General features: G+C 40.8%; 1 protein-coding gene across 1 annotated transcript in view; it reads left to right on the forward strand.

The window, feature by feature from the left end:
* Positions 1-4,287: 4,287 nt before the first annotated feature.
* The window catches only part of SLC9A5 (solute carrier family 9 member A5), a 70,712-nt gene continuing 60,327 nt past the window's right edge, over positions 4,288-14,672 (forward strand). The window contains exons 1-2 of the mRNA XM_075838369.1: positions 4,288-4,548; positions 13,007-13,309. Of these exons, the coding sequence (XP_075694484.1) occupies positions 4,371-4,548; positions 13,007-13,309 (481 nt within the window). The 5' untranslated portion in view covers positions 4,288-4,370. The remainder of the gene's footprint in view (positions 4,549-13,006; positions 13,310-14,672) is intronic.

Raw genomic sequence — 14,672 nt, forward strand, 5'->3', positions numbered from 1 at the left:
TATTATGTGTAGTAGATGTGTGTATATCAGTGTATAATAGATGTATATTATGTGTAGTAGATTTGTGTATATCAGTGTATAATAGATGTATATTATGTATAGTAGATGTGAGTATATCAGTGTATAATAGATGTATATTATGTATAGTAGATGTGTATATATCAGTGTATAATAGATGTATATTATGTGTAGTAGATGTGAGTATATCAGTGTATAATAGATGTATATTATGTGTAGTAGATGTGTGTATATCAGTGTATAATAGATGTATATTATGTATAGTAGATGTGTGTATATCAGTGTATAATAGATGTATATTATGTGTAGTAGATGTATGTATATCAGTGTATAATAGATGTGTATTATGTGTAGTAGATGTGAGTATATCAGTGTATAATAGATGTATATTATGTGTAGTAGATGTGTGTATATCAGTGTATAATAGATGTATATTATGTATAGTAGATGTGTGTATATCAGTGTATAATAGATGTATATTATGTATAGTAGATGTGTGTATATCAGTGTATAATAGATGTATATTATGTATAGTAGATGTGAGTATATCAGTGTATAATAGATGTATATTATGTATAGTAGATGTGTGTATATCAGTGTATAATAGATGTATATTATGTATAGTAGATGTGTGTATATCAGTGTATAATAGATGTATATTATGTATAGTAGATGTGAGTATATCAGTGTATAATAGATGTATATTATGTGTAGTAGATGTGAGTATATCAGTGTATAATAGATGTATATTATGTGTAGTAGATGTGTGTATATCAGTGTATAATAGATGTGTATTATGTGTAGTAGATGTGAGTATATCAGTGTATAATAGATGTATATTATGTATAGTAGATGTGTGTATATCAGTGTGTAATAGATGTATATTATGTGTAGTAGATGTGTGTATATCAGTGTATAATAGATGTATATTATGTGTAGTAGGTGTGAGTATATCAGTGTATAATAGATGTATATTAAAGATCCAAACATAGGAGCAGCACTGTGTCAATAGCCAGAAACGGTTGGTGCTAGCTTCAAAATATCAAGGAGTGACGAGCTCCTCATGCATATATCCAAGAAAAAGAGACTGGAAGCAGCACTCAGCAAAAAAATGTGAATTTATTCACCCAACACAGCAACGTTTCACTTCCTCCATGGAAAATGCTTCCATGGAGGAAGTGAAACGTTGCTGTGTTGGGTGAATAAATTCAAATTTTTTTGCTGAGTGCTGCTTCCAGTCTCTTTTTCTTGGATAGATGTATATTATGTATAGTAGATGTGTGTATATCAGTGTATAATAGATGTATATTATGTGTAGTAGATGTGTGTATATCAGTGTATAATAGATGTATATTATGTATAGTAGATGTGTGTATATCAGTGTATAATAGATGTATATTATGTGTAGTAGATGTGTGTATATCAGTGTATAATAGATGTATATTATGTATAGTAGATGTGAGTATATCAGTGTATAATAGATGTATATTATGTATAGTAGATGTGTGTATATCAGTGTATAATAGATGTATATAATGTATAGTAGATGTGTGTATAAAAGACGTATATTATATGTAGTAGATGTAAGTATATCAGTGTATAGTAGATGTATATTATGTGTAGTAGATGTGAGTATATCAGTGTATAATAGATGTATATTATGTGTAGTAGATGTAAGTATATCAGTGTATAATAGATGTATATTACGTGTAGTAGATGTGTGTATATCAGTGTATAATAGATGTATATTATGTATAGTAGATGTGAGTATATCAGTGTATAATAGATGTATATTATGTGTAGTAGATGTGTGTATATCAGTGTATAATAGATGTATATTATGTATAGTAGATGTGAGTATATCAGTGTATAATAGATGTATATTACGTGTAGTAGATGTGTGTATATCAGTGTATAATAGATGTATATTATGTGTAGTAGATGTGTGTATATCAGTGTGTAATAGATGTATATTATGTGTAGTAGATGTGTGTATATCAGTGTATAATAGATGTATATTATGTATAGTAGATGTGAGTATATCAGTGTATAATAGATGTATATTACGTGTAGTAGATGTGTGTATATCAGTGTATAATAGATGTATATTATGTGTAGTAGATGTGAGTATATCAGTGTATAATAGATGTATATTATGTGTAGTAGATGTGTGTATATCAGTGTATAATAGATGTATATTATGTATAGTAGATGTGAGTATATCAGTGTATAATAGATGTATATTATGTGTAGTAGATGTGTGTATATCAGTGTATAATAGATGTATATTATGTATAGTAGATGTAAGTATATCAGTGTATAATAGATGTATATTACGTGTAGTAGATGTGTGTATATCAGTGTATAATAGATGTATATTATGTATAGTAGATGTGAGTATATCAGTGTATAATAGATGTATATTATGTGTAGTAGATGTGTGTATATCAGTGTATAATAGATGTATATTATGTATAGTAGATGTGAGTATATCAGTGTATAATAGATGTATATTACGTGTAGTAGATGTGTGTATATCAGTGTATAATAGATGTATATTATGTGTAGTAGATGTGTGTATATCAGTGTGTAATAGATGTATATTATGTGTAGTAGATGTGTGTATATCAGTGTATAATAGATGTATATTATGTATAGTAGATGTGAGTATATCAGTGTATAATAGATGTATATTACGTGTAGTAGATGTGTGTATATCAGTGTATAATAGATGTATATTATGTGTAGTAGATGTGAGTATATCAGTGTATAATAGATGTATATTATGTGTAGTAGATGTGTGTATATCAGTGTATAATAGATGTATATTATGTATAGTAGATGTGAGTATATCAGTGTATAATAGATGTATATTATGTGTAGTAGATGTGAGTATATCAGTGTATAATAGATGTATATTATGTGTAGTAGATGTGAGTATATCAGTGTATAATAGATGTATATTATGTATAGTAGATGTGTGTATATCAGTGTATAGTAGATGTATATTATGTGTAGTAGATGTGAGTATATCAGTGTATAATAGATGTATATTATGTGTAGTAGATGTATGTATATCAGTGTATAATAGATGTATATTATGTGTAGTAGATGTGTGTATATCAGTGTATAGTAGATGTATATTATGTGTAGTAGATGTGAGTATATCAGTGTATAATAGATGTATATTATGTGTAGTAGATGTGAGTATATCAGTGTATAGTAGATGTATATTATGTGTAGTAGATGTGAGTATATCAGTGTATAATAGATGTATATTATGTGTAGTAGATGTATGTATATCAGTGTATAATAGATGTATATTATGTGTAGTAGATGTGTGTATATCAGTGTATAATAGATGTATATTATGTGTAGTAGATGTGTGTATATCAGTGTATAATAGATGTGTATTATGTATAGTAGATGTGTGTATATCAGTGTATAATAGATGTATATTATGTGTAGTAGATGTGTGTATATCAGTGTATAATAGATGTATATTATGTATAGTAGATGTGTGTATATCAGTGTATAATAGATGTATATTATGTGTAGTAGATGTGAGTATATCAGTGTATAATAGATGTATATTACGTGTAGTAGATGTGAGTATATCAGTGTATAATAGATGTATATTATGTGTAGTAGATGTGTGTATATCAGTGTATAATAGATGTGTATTATGTGTAGTAGATGTGTGTATATCAGTGTATAATAGATGTATATTATGTATAGTAGATGTGTGTATATCAGTGTATAATAGATGTATATTATGTGTAGTAGATGTGTGTATATCAGTGTATAATAGATGTGTATTATGTGTAGTAGATGTGTGTATATCAGTGTATAATAGATGTATATTATGTATAGTAGATGTGTGTATATCAGTGTATAATAGATGTATATTATGTGTAGTAGATGTGAGTATATCAGTGTATAATAGATGTATATTATGTGTAGTAGATGTGAGTATATCAGTGTATAATAGATGTATATTACGTGTAGTAGATGTGTGTATATCAGTGTATAATAGATGTATATTACGTGTAGTAGATGTGTGTATATCAGTGTATAATAGATGTATATCAGGATATAATAGATGTATATTAGGTATAGTAGATGTATGTGTGTGTTTCTATATCAGCGCTGTGTTATTATATAGATATTATGATGAGGGTGTATATAATAACAGATGCACCAATCACTACCTAGCGGTGCTCGGGCTGCGGAGCACATGGTGGGTGACGTCACTGGACTTACCTGCCTCTCCTCGCCCCGTGATTGGTGGATGCCGTCACCGGTTCCCGGCTTTCAGCATCTTCTCCGTGGTCCTGCAGGAGAGCGGGGACATGGAGCGGCTGCTGCTGGGGCTCCTGCTCCGGGGGCTCCCGGTCCTCTGCTCACATGATTACCGGGAGGAGGCTGAGAGCCCGGGCGGCTTCCAGGTTGTGCGCTGGGAATGGCACATGGTGCAGACTCCCTATCTGGTGGTCGTGTGGATCCTGGTCGCGAGCCTGGCCAAGATCGGTGAGTACTGGGGTAGAGAGTAAAGAATACCCCCTCCCTGTATCACTAATCATCCTACCAGCTGCTCTACAATCAGCACCTAATGCCTCCTGAGAGACTGGTACCGTGTGCTCCTTATCATACCCTGCCCCCCGCCCCCTTACCTTACCCTGCCCTGTGCCCCCTTATACCCTGCCCCCTTATCATACCCTGCCCTGTGCCCCCTTATACCCTGTCCTGTGCCCCCTTATACCCTGTCCTGTGCCCCCTTATACCCTGTCCTGTGCCCCCTTATACCGTGCCCCCTTGTCATACCCTGCCCTGTGCCCTCTTATCATGCCGTGCCCTCTTATCATACCCTGCCCTGTGCCCTCTTATCATACCGTGCCCCCTTATCATACCCTGCCCCGTGCCCCCTTATCATACCCTGCCCATCTAAGTCAACAAAATCTGTGGAGTCCGGGTGCTGCAGTAAATGACCACAGAGGATGGAACACAAAAAAACCTGATTATATGTCAAGTTCCTAAACAAACTTACAAATAATGGCCATTGTAGTGAATGGGATTTTATCAAATCAAGGATTTTTATTTCCTATTAACTTAATTGTGGAAAGTTGCAGCAGTAGAGCCGTGTGCAGTTCTCATTCTGCAGGTGTGTAACATATATCATATATAAGCAGCACTCTAATTCTCTAATATAATATTTCCTCTTATCGGAAATCAATGGGAGGCGGTTTCTGAAATTTTTTGGTGCTGATGCCAAAAAACTCAGTGTGAACTGGGCCTAAGTGATACCTGTGGATGACGGATGGCAAGTGTGCGGAAATAAATGCAGATGACTGAGCGACCAAGTAATGGAGGACAAAACATGGGGGAGACCAAAATAATCACAAGCCTTTTATGTCCTGATGGAGCGGGCCACAAACCAAGTCTGATGTGGGGCCCCGTGGTTACTTGTTACGCCCCTGGTGGGTGATGTATATCTGCGTATAGTACAGAAGTCGATCCCATATCGTATCATGTCACATCCCTTGGAGACTGTGGTCATTTAATCTGTCCATTCATTGTGTATTTGAAGCTCTTTATCCCTCCCCGGCTGAATTTATCCTTTTCTCTCATTGTGATCCATCTGTAACTTTATTTTCTCCTTCATTTGACCTTCCGCTCCTCTGGCTTCCGTAATCTTTATTTGTAGGTTTCAGGCAAAACAAAGTCACTGATATAAAGCAGCTCTATGGTAAAATAATGTATCTTGCACCTGTTTGGAAAGTAAACCCGGTAAAAGGTAGGACAGGTAATCCTCTTGCTGGCGCTTTCTTGCCGAACGGTCTTCTCCGTTCCGGGCCCCTGTTATGTCATGTGACCCTCACTGTCTGCTATGTGGACCAGAAGTCACTTTCACTAGGCATTCCTACGAGATGCAAAATGTCAGTCTAAGCCCTGATTCACACGAGCGTATTTTACATCCGTGTGACGGCCCTTAAAATAACGGCCGTCACACGGACGCATGTATTTCAATGGGGCCATTCAACAGACCGTGTGAAGAGTCCATTGAAAAGTAGAACATGTCCTGTTCTGTTACATTTTCACGGAATCCTCCATCTATGGGGATCCGTAAAAATTGACCGGCACAGGTGCAACTCGTACGTGAAAAAGTCAAATTTTTCAAGTCCGAGTTTCCCCGCGCTCGTGTGAATCAGGCCTTATAGGAATGCATAGTGAAAGTGACTTCCGGTTCACACAGCCAACGCTGTAGGATTTAGATAGTCACAGTGCGGGTCACGTTACACAACCGTAGCCAGGAACGGCGAATATAGTTTAGCGATAATGCGCCCAAACAGGGGCTAAGATCACAATTTTTTTACCAGTCTTCTTATAAACTGTCCTGTTTGTTTGATTTTTGTGTGAAGGGGATATAGTCGCTGTGTTTAGTTCTGGCCCCTGTGGACGGCTTCTCATTAGATTCCCATTACATGGCACCATACTGGCATTTCATCGTATACACTTGAAAACCTGTCCTGAACTAAAACCCTAAGGGCTCGTCCACACCCTGCGGAATTGCCACATTTTTGCTGGACGGAATCACGGATGGAAAAAACGCAGCAGAATACAGGAGCAGCAAAGTGGGTGAGATTGCTGGGTAAAAATTCTGAGCAGAAATGGACCTGCGGTGCGTAATTTTCAGACTGCAGCGTGTCAATTCCTGCTGCGGAAAGTGGCCAGTATTTGCTGCGTTTTTCAGAGGAGATGTCACCCTCCCCCAACATTGTGAAAAACGCAGCAAAAACAACAGGCAATGGTGAATTTTTGCCGCAGCGGAAAGTCTCTGACTTTCAACGGAATTGCTGCAAAAATTTTCTGCAAAAATTCTGTTGTGTGTGGACAAGCCCTAAAAAGGGTTTGTTACAGTTGTATCCAGTCTAGATAATCCCCTGTGAGCAAAACCTTCAGACCAGACTGATACATTGTAATAAATGATCAGGAAATTAGAGCGTTTTATGCTATTAATGTATTTAGCTCGCCTAGGATTGTCTAGACATATAGGTATTGCCCGGACGTTTTAGGTCTGTATAGGTTCTCGGCCTCTGGATGTAAACGAGAAGTTTCTCATTCACTGACAGCATGCAGAGATCTTGAAAATGGGGAGGAATTGAAACACAAAGTATATGAGGAGCTATTCCATTCCTCATTCCTTCTGTACCAGACTTGTTATTATCTAGATCCAGTATTGGGCATAGCTCTGTTACATTTTGTGCTGTATCTTGGGTTTGTTACTTCTGTCATGGATTTCTGAGTGAAGAATCTGTCCTTGTGCAGCGAGTGTTACCATGGTGCACGTTCAGCAAGCTGCACTACTATTTATTGCATTCCTATTAGGTAAATCAGCTGCGTTTACTAAGTGACTTAGCAGAGATTGTGAAGTTGGAGAGGATTCTGAGCAGGAGCTCGTACCGAGCCGTTGGGGGTTTAAATGGATTTAATTACACTGAATGGCAGAGGATGTAGATGTGGGGCCCCGGGGGAGTCATTTTACATAACTTACTGAAATCACACAATGTAGGAAATGTACTGAGATAACATCAGATCCATGGAATGTAATCCACAGACGTGATCAGCCATTTATTTGTGGTGTGTGTCATCCCAAGTGTCCGTGTCCTTATCCTGCCCCACCAAGTGTCCGTGTCCTTATCCTGCCCCACCAAGTGTCCGTGTCCTTATCCTGCCCCACCAAGTGTCAATGTCCTTATCCTGCCCCACCAAGTGTCAGTGTCCTTATCCTGCCCCTAGTGTCAGTGCATCATTATCCTGCCCCAAGTGTCAGTGCGTCATTATCCTGTCCCCTAAGTGTCAATGTGTCATCATCCTGTACCCCAAGTGTCAGTGCGTCATTATCCTGTCCCCTAAGTTTTAATGTGTCATCATCCTGTACCCCAAGTGTCAGCGTGTCATCATCCTGTACCCCAAGTGTCAGCGTGTCATTGTTCTATTACCCCAAATGTAAAGGAAGGAATAAATTCCTGATTATAATAAGTGTAATCCACCGAGGTTCTTTGAATTTCTTCCACTTCCTTTACCTTGGGTATTTTGCACAGGGCTCCTCCTGTCCCCTGTCGTGATATCTCAGCTGATCCTTCATTTCTTGCTCTCTCTGGTTGTGCTTCTTGCCTGTGAGTCTTGCAAACATCATCAGCCCTGGGGAATCCGGCTCCGTGCTCCGCTACTGGGTCATTACATAAATAACATATTGCTGCTGTTATTTCACACCATACGATGCCCTTCTGGATCTAGTTATTGCATAACTGCACGGTATGACAGGCGGCTGCTGTTATAACCAAGTCTAGGAGTCATGCGTTACCATGGATGTAACTACCAGGGTATCAGATGCTCAGAACCTGAGGGAGCCCCCCAGTACTCTTATAGGAGCTTCAAAGGCGATGGCCATGGGAAGCCGTGGATAGTGAAACGCAAAGCGCTGAGAGGTCAAAGTAAGGGAGAAAAACACACAAGGTGCAGAGTGACAACCAGGTCATTACTGAGTCAGGTATTCGTTTTGCTATGGGCCTTGTGTTACTTGTTAGGCCCAGTTCACACTGAGTTTTTGGCGCTGATTTTAATGCGGAAACTGCGTTGGAATCAGTGCCCAAAAACGCCCCAAATCTAGTTTCAATGTAAAGCAGAGGCTTTTATATATTCTGTTTAAGGCATCTGGGATGGAGCTCATGACCCATGATTGGAACTTTCTAGTTCAACTTTGAGAATATTGTACAGATACTTTATAGGGATCCCAACGTGGAGACCAGAAGTGACTAGAGATTTATCTATTAACGTCACAAGTTTAGTGTTGACTTTCGGATATTTCCCTCTCCTGTGTACTGAGGATGTTGTCAGTTCCTACAATTGACACTTCTTATTATAAGGTGCCTGATCTCCTACTGCGAGGCCGTGTTCACACGCTTAACAAAAAACGGCTGAAAATATACGGAGCTGTTATCAATGGAAAACAGCTCCTGGTTTTCAGCCGTTTTTTAAGGAACTAGCGTTTTTTTGCGCGTTTTTTTTTTACGGACATTTTTGGAGCTGTTTTTCTATTGAGTCAATGAAAAACGGCTCCAAAAACGGCTCAAAAAGTGACATGCACTTTTTACGAGGCGTTTTTTTACGCGGCCGTTTTTAAAAATAGCCGCATAAAAAACGCCCCATGGGAACGGAGCGCCGTTTTTCCCATTCAATGGGCAAAAGTTTGTAGGCGTTGAGCCCCCGCATTTTTAGCCGTTTTTCGGGCCGTTTACAGCCCGAAAAACAGCTGAAAATAGTTCCTGTTCACATCAGCGTTCGGGTTCCTAACAACCTTTTCCTTCAGAGGAAGCGATGAACGGGAAGCCGAACTGAAACTATCGCTTCCGTTTTCATTAACATTGATTTCAATAGTAATTCTTCTGTTTCACTTTCTTTCTGTTCCGTAAAGTTTCGGTTACTTTAAACAGAAAACTATAGTGCTGTCGACTGCGCTGTGGTTTCCGTGAAAAAAGCTGAAACTTTTCAAAACGGAAACGCACTGCCACATAAGGAAACGGAAGCATCGCCATTGAAATCATTGGGAATTCAAACAGAAGCGATAGTTTGCGTTCCGCTTCCCGTTCATCGTTTCCTCTGACGGAAAGGTTGAACGGAACTCGAATGCTTATGTGAACAGGCCCTAAGAAGGGGTTTCTCTTTTATTATAAAAGGATTCTGAGTGTTTTTTGTCCTGGAATTTAAATAGTGTCTTCAGTAACTAAGGAAACCGTGTCTTTTTTAGGAGCGTGTAATTAGCGCACTGGCTGTTTGCAGGGAACATGTCAGCCGGGTGATACCACTCCTTGTAATTAATTTTCACGATGGCAAATTAATTTCAGGGGTTGACCAATGCAAGCTTTTTATTGCTTGAGATGAGATTGCTTTTATAATTCGTCCTTATTTAGAGTCGAGTGCGGTCCTTGTTAGTGGCGTTTTCGAGTTCACTTCTTGGAGGGAGCCGTATTATAGAATGAACCCATAGGGCTTGTCCACACGTAGCGGAATTGTGGACGGAAAATACGCTGAATACAGTAGCAGCAAAGTGGGCGAGATTTAACAAATCTCATCCACACGCTGCGTACATTTTCCAACCAGAAATTGACCTGCGGTGCGTATTTTTCGTATTGCAGCCTGTTCATTCCTGCTGTGGAAGGTGGACTGAACGGCTGCGTTTTTCAGAGGACTTGTCACCATCTCCCAACATTGAGAAAAACGCAGCAAAATCCGCACCATTTTCTGCAACAAAAAACACAGAAAATGGTGCGGTTTTTCCGCAGCAGAATTTCTGCAGAAACTTTCCGTTACGCGATTTGTGTCAGTTTTCTTTGTGCAAATGTGTGTGTTTTTTTTCCGGTTTTACGCCGCTTTTGTCACTTTACTTTAAAGTTGGTGGGGCTTAGCGGGAGAGAGGAGAGTCAACCGCGGTCTGACAAATTTACTATAATTTATGACAGAAATTGGCGTCAATTGTAGCCAAAATCTACCCCATCTCATAGCTGCCATAGATTTCAGTGTGTGGCGCACGGACAGCACAAGTTGCCAAATTTATTAGGCGGCACGTGCTTCTTAATAAAAGTAGCGCATCTTACTTCATAAGGCTCCTGATTAGGACACGTGTATGAAACGTTAGTTTCAGGCCTTATTCACACGAACGTGTTCATTTTGCCTGTGTAAAAAACGCAGCGTTTTTCCTGCTTTGCAGTTCCATGTGGCATCCGTGTGCGTCTGCAGGTTTTTACGCGCGTATATGTCACCCATATGCCGTGCGTTTTTTACGTCAGCGAAAAAAACTGAAGGAGGTGTTTTATTTTTTCCTCATCATTTCTTTAGCTTGATGACGTCCATGTGCTGACTTCAATGGGTGCGTGATGCACAAAAAACGCACAAGAAGGCCAGTTCCGTGTGACATCTGTGTACGGTGTGCGTCCCCTTATGTCCTGCGTTTTTTACGTACACAAAAAAACTGAAGGTGTTTTTCTTTTTCTCATCATTTCTTTAGCAACTGGTGCGTGAATCACGGACAGAACACGGATGTGCTTCCGTGTGCTGTCCGTGATTTTCACGCACCCATTGACTTCAATGGGTGCGTGATGCGCAAACAACGCACAAGTACAGGACATGCAGTGAGTTTCACTCAGCGGACACATGCGTGAAAAACACGGAATGTCCCTATTGAATTGCATAGGTCTGTGTTACGTGCATTAAAACAACGGACGTCACACGGACCTATGCAATTCAATGGGGCCACTCTGACATTGTGTTTTTCATGCAGCGTGTGTCCGCTGTGTGAAAATCACTGCATGTCCTATACTTGTGCGTTTTTTACGCATCACGCACCCATTGAAGTCAATGGGTGCGTGAAAATCACGGACAGCACAGGGACGCACATCCGTGTGCTGTCCGGGATTCACGCAACAATTGCTAAAGAAATGAGGAGTAGAGGAAAAACACCTTAGTTTTTTTTTTGCTGACGCAAGAAACTCAGGACATACGAATGTCATACACGCGTAAAAAACGCAGACGCGTACCGTACACGGATGTCACGCTGAACTGCAACGCAGGAAGAACGCTGCATGTTTTACGAGCGCAAAACGGACACGTTCGTGTGAATAAGGCCTTAGTCTTTTACACCCAGCGTCTTTTAGCAACAATCATTATGAGACTCGCCAAATTGACTGAGCTGGGATGCAGGGGCGGCGCACTTGCAGTGGTGCTGCCGGGCCGGATCGATTGGTGGGTTATAAAATAATATTGTGGAAAAACCCTTTTACATCCGGCCAGTAATGAGTCTCTCCTTCCTATCTCCTAAGCAAAGTGTAATGACGGGGGTAGGAAAACGGACAAGTGAGCCCTAATCTACCCTCCACTTTGTCCCTGCCCACTTGCAACGACCCGCCCTAGGCGACGGGGTACAACTGGGCGGCGGTCCCTACGCTCAGTAAGTGCACGAGACAAACAGACAAGGGAACACAAAGCAAAGGGAAATGGGGCAGTTGCCCACGGCAACACCGTGAGCAACAAGAATGGTGAACGAGCCGAGTCAAACCAGGAGTGCACGAGGTACCAAACGCAGAGCAGGAGAGTAGTCAGTAAAGCCAGGGTCAGTATGGAGCAGGATCAAATAGTTCAGAAGCTGCAGCAGGGCCAGGAAACCACACGAGAAGAATCACAAGCAAAGGAGGAACAGGAAAGGCAGGTATAAATAGACAGAAGGCGGGAGCTAGCTCCGTCTGGCCAGGCTGTGATAGGCTCTCCCACTCCTAAGCCTGCCATCCTGAGTGGTGGAAGATGGAGTCCGTCTCAGAGACATAGACTCAGGTGCAGACTGATTACCTATGGGCGTATACACAGAAGTTGTGCCTGGCAGATCCTTTACACAAAGGCCATCTTTCTATTTGGGTCGTATATCAGCTGCATGAGCTGCCTCTATGGTATTTAACCCCTTTAATTAGATTCCTGTCATATCAGCCCTAATGTGTGTCTATAGTAAGGATATTCGATTGTAAGCTCCCCTGGAGATGAATGCATAGATTCTGTATACAGCTCTGCAGAGTAACGGCCCTTTTACATGGGTCAATTATCGGGCAAACGAGCGTTCATCGGCTGATCTGCTTGTTTATGCAGCGCTAAATATTATCGTTGTTGGCGGCACATCATCCAGTGTAAACAGGGAGATGTCCTGCCGACGGGATGGAGATGTAAGGGGACGAACGATCGCTCATCCCCTTACATGACCAAGCATTGCTCCTTGTGAAAGGAGCAAACGAGCGCCCTTCAATTCTTTGATCGGCCCTCTTTTTCACGGCCCACGTCGGCCATTGTAATAGGACCCTTAGTTGTCTTATAGGGGAATGAATAGAAGTCCAGGTCTGTTGTTCTAGAAGGTTCTCATCGATGTGTTTTCTCTACTTTTGTGTTGCAGTGTTCCACCTGTCCAGGAAGGTGACCACCGTAGTCCCCGAGAGCTGCCTGCTGATCATCCTGGGCCTGGCCCTTGGAGGGATTGTCTTGGCCATAGCCCAGAGGGCTGAGTTCCAGTTGGAGCCCAGTATGTTCTTCCTCTTCCTCCTTCCCCCAATAGTCCTGGACTCCGGCTACTTCATGCCCAGTCGCCTCTTTTTCGACAATATCGGTGCCATTCTAATGTACGCAGTGGTGGGCACAGTTTGGAATTCCTTTGCCACTGGAGTAGCCCTATGGGGGGTGAAGCTGTTGGGGCTTATGGGTAAGCGCAAAGATTCATTATCTTAAAAGGATTGTTAAACCTAAGGTCGGCAGCAAATAAAAGTAAAGTTTATATAATAAAAAGCTGCAAATGTTAGGCTTTGGTTTGTTCTACCGTATGTCAATCACTGTGAATAATAAGGGGGTCCTGGTGCCCCGTATCAATGGAGAAGTAGCAATATGCAATTCATCTCTATTGAAATGAATGAGAGTTAATATATTTGGAACAGTTTCCAGCTTTCTATAATTCCCATTCATTTTACCTCTTCTAGATTTAGAGACAGGTCTCCCAATCTAGAAGTAAAGGTGAAAAAAAGCGCGGCGCCATATAGTTCAGATCACCAGGAATAATTGTGCTGACCTCCTAAGGTTGCGCAGACATAAACACAACTGTGTAGTGGGCCATAAAAACCGCTGCAGCCCGGTTCAAAACCGGTATCTAGAGTTAATTGCCACTAGAATTAAATGTGGTAGAGAAAAAATAGTCAACCGTATACGGCGCTGCAGGTATAAAAGTGGAAGGAAATTGGAGATATTGAGATAGCATAAGCTTTATTGCGAGAGGCTACGCGTTTCGACGCTGAACCAGCGTTCTCATCAGGCCAAGTATCAGCTTGATGACGATTCTGGTTCAGTGTCGAAATGCGTAGCCTCTCGCAATAAAGCTTATGCTATCTCAATATCTCCAATTTCCTTCCCCAGCAGCTCCGTATACGGTTCACTATTTATTTTTTTTAATTTTTTTTTCTTTTCTCTCTTCCGTGTGTCCTTTTTGCCCTAATATGGCTAGTGGAAGTTGCATTTATTTTTTTGCCCTCATAGAGGATTGTAGAAATCACATGCAATTGCAGTTGTTGTGTTCGTTGAGGCCCCCCCCCTGCACACGACCGTAGTTTCATCCGTAATTACGGACCCATTCATTTCTTTGGGCACCTTTCCCTACGGGTGTCTGTTTCGTAGAAATGATCCGTAAAATATAGAGCATGTCCTATTGTCCGTAATTACGACACGGACTCCCCATAGAAGTCTATGGGCGCATGCGACGCCAGGTTTTCACATAATTTGTGGTTTTCTTTTTGCGGATCCGTATATACGGATGTATTACGGATGCACCACAGACCGTATTTGCGGATACCGTTTCGTATATGCGGATAAGTTGCGGATGACTATGGATCCGTATGTACGGGCAGTATTTACGGATGGTTGAAAATACGGTCGTGTGCATGGGGCCGGAGCCGCCTAACGCAAATGGCACTTGCTGGAGTTCCAGGCATAGAAGAGGCTCCCCCTACTGGTCATCTTTTTAGTCACACACGATAGGTATTGCTTTTTTCTCATGGTATTGGCTCAAATGCTGCACGCCA

This window comes from Rhinoderma darwinii, chromosome 9 (genome assembly GCF_050947455.1).
Source record: "Rhinoderma darwinii isolate aRhiDar2 chromosome 9, aRhiDar2.hap1, whole genome shotgun sequence".
Taxonomy (NCBI): Eukaryota; Metazoa; Chordata; class Amphibia; order Anura; family Rhinodermatidae; genus Rhinoderma; species Rhinoderma darwinii.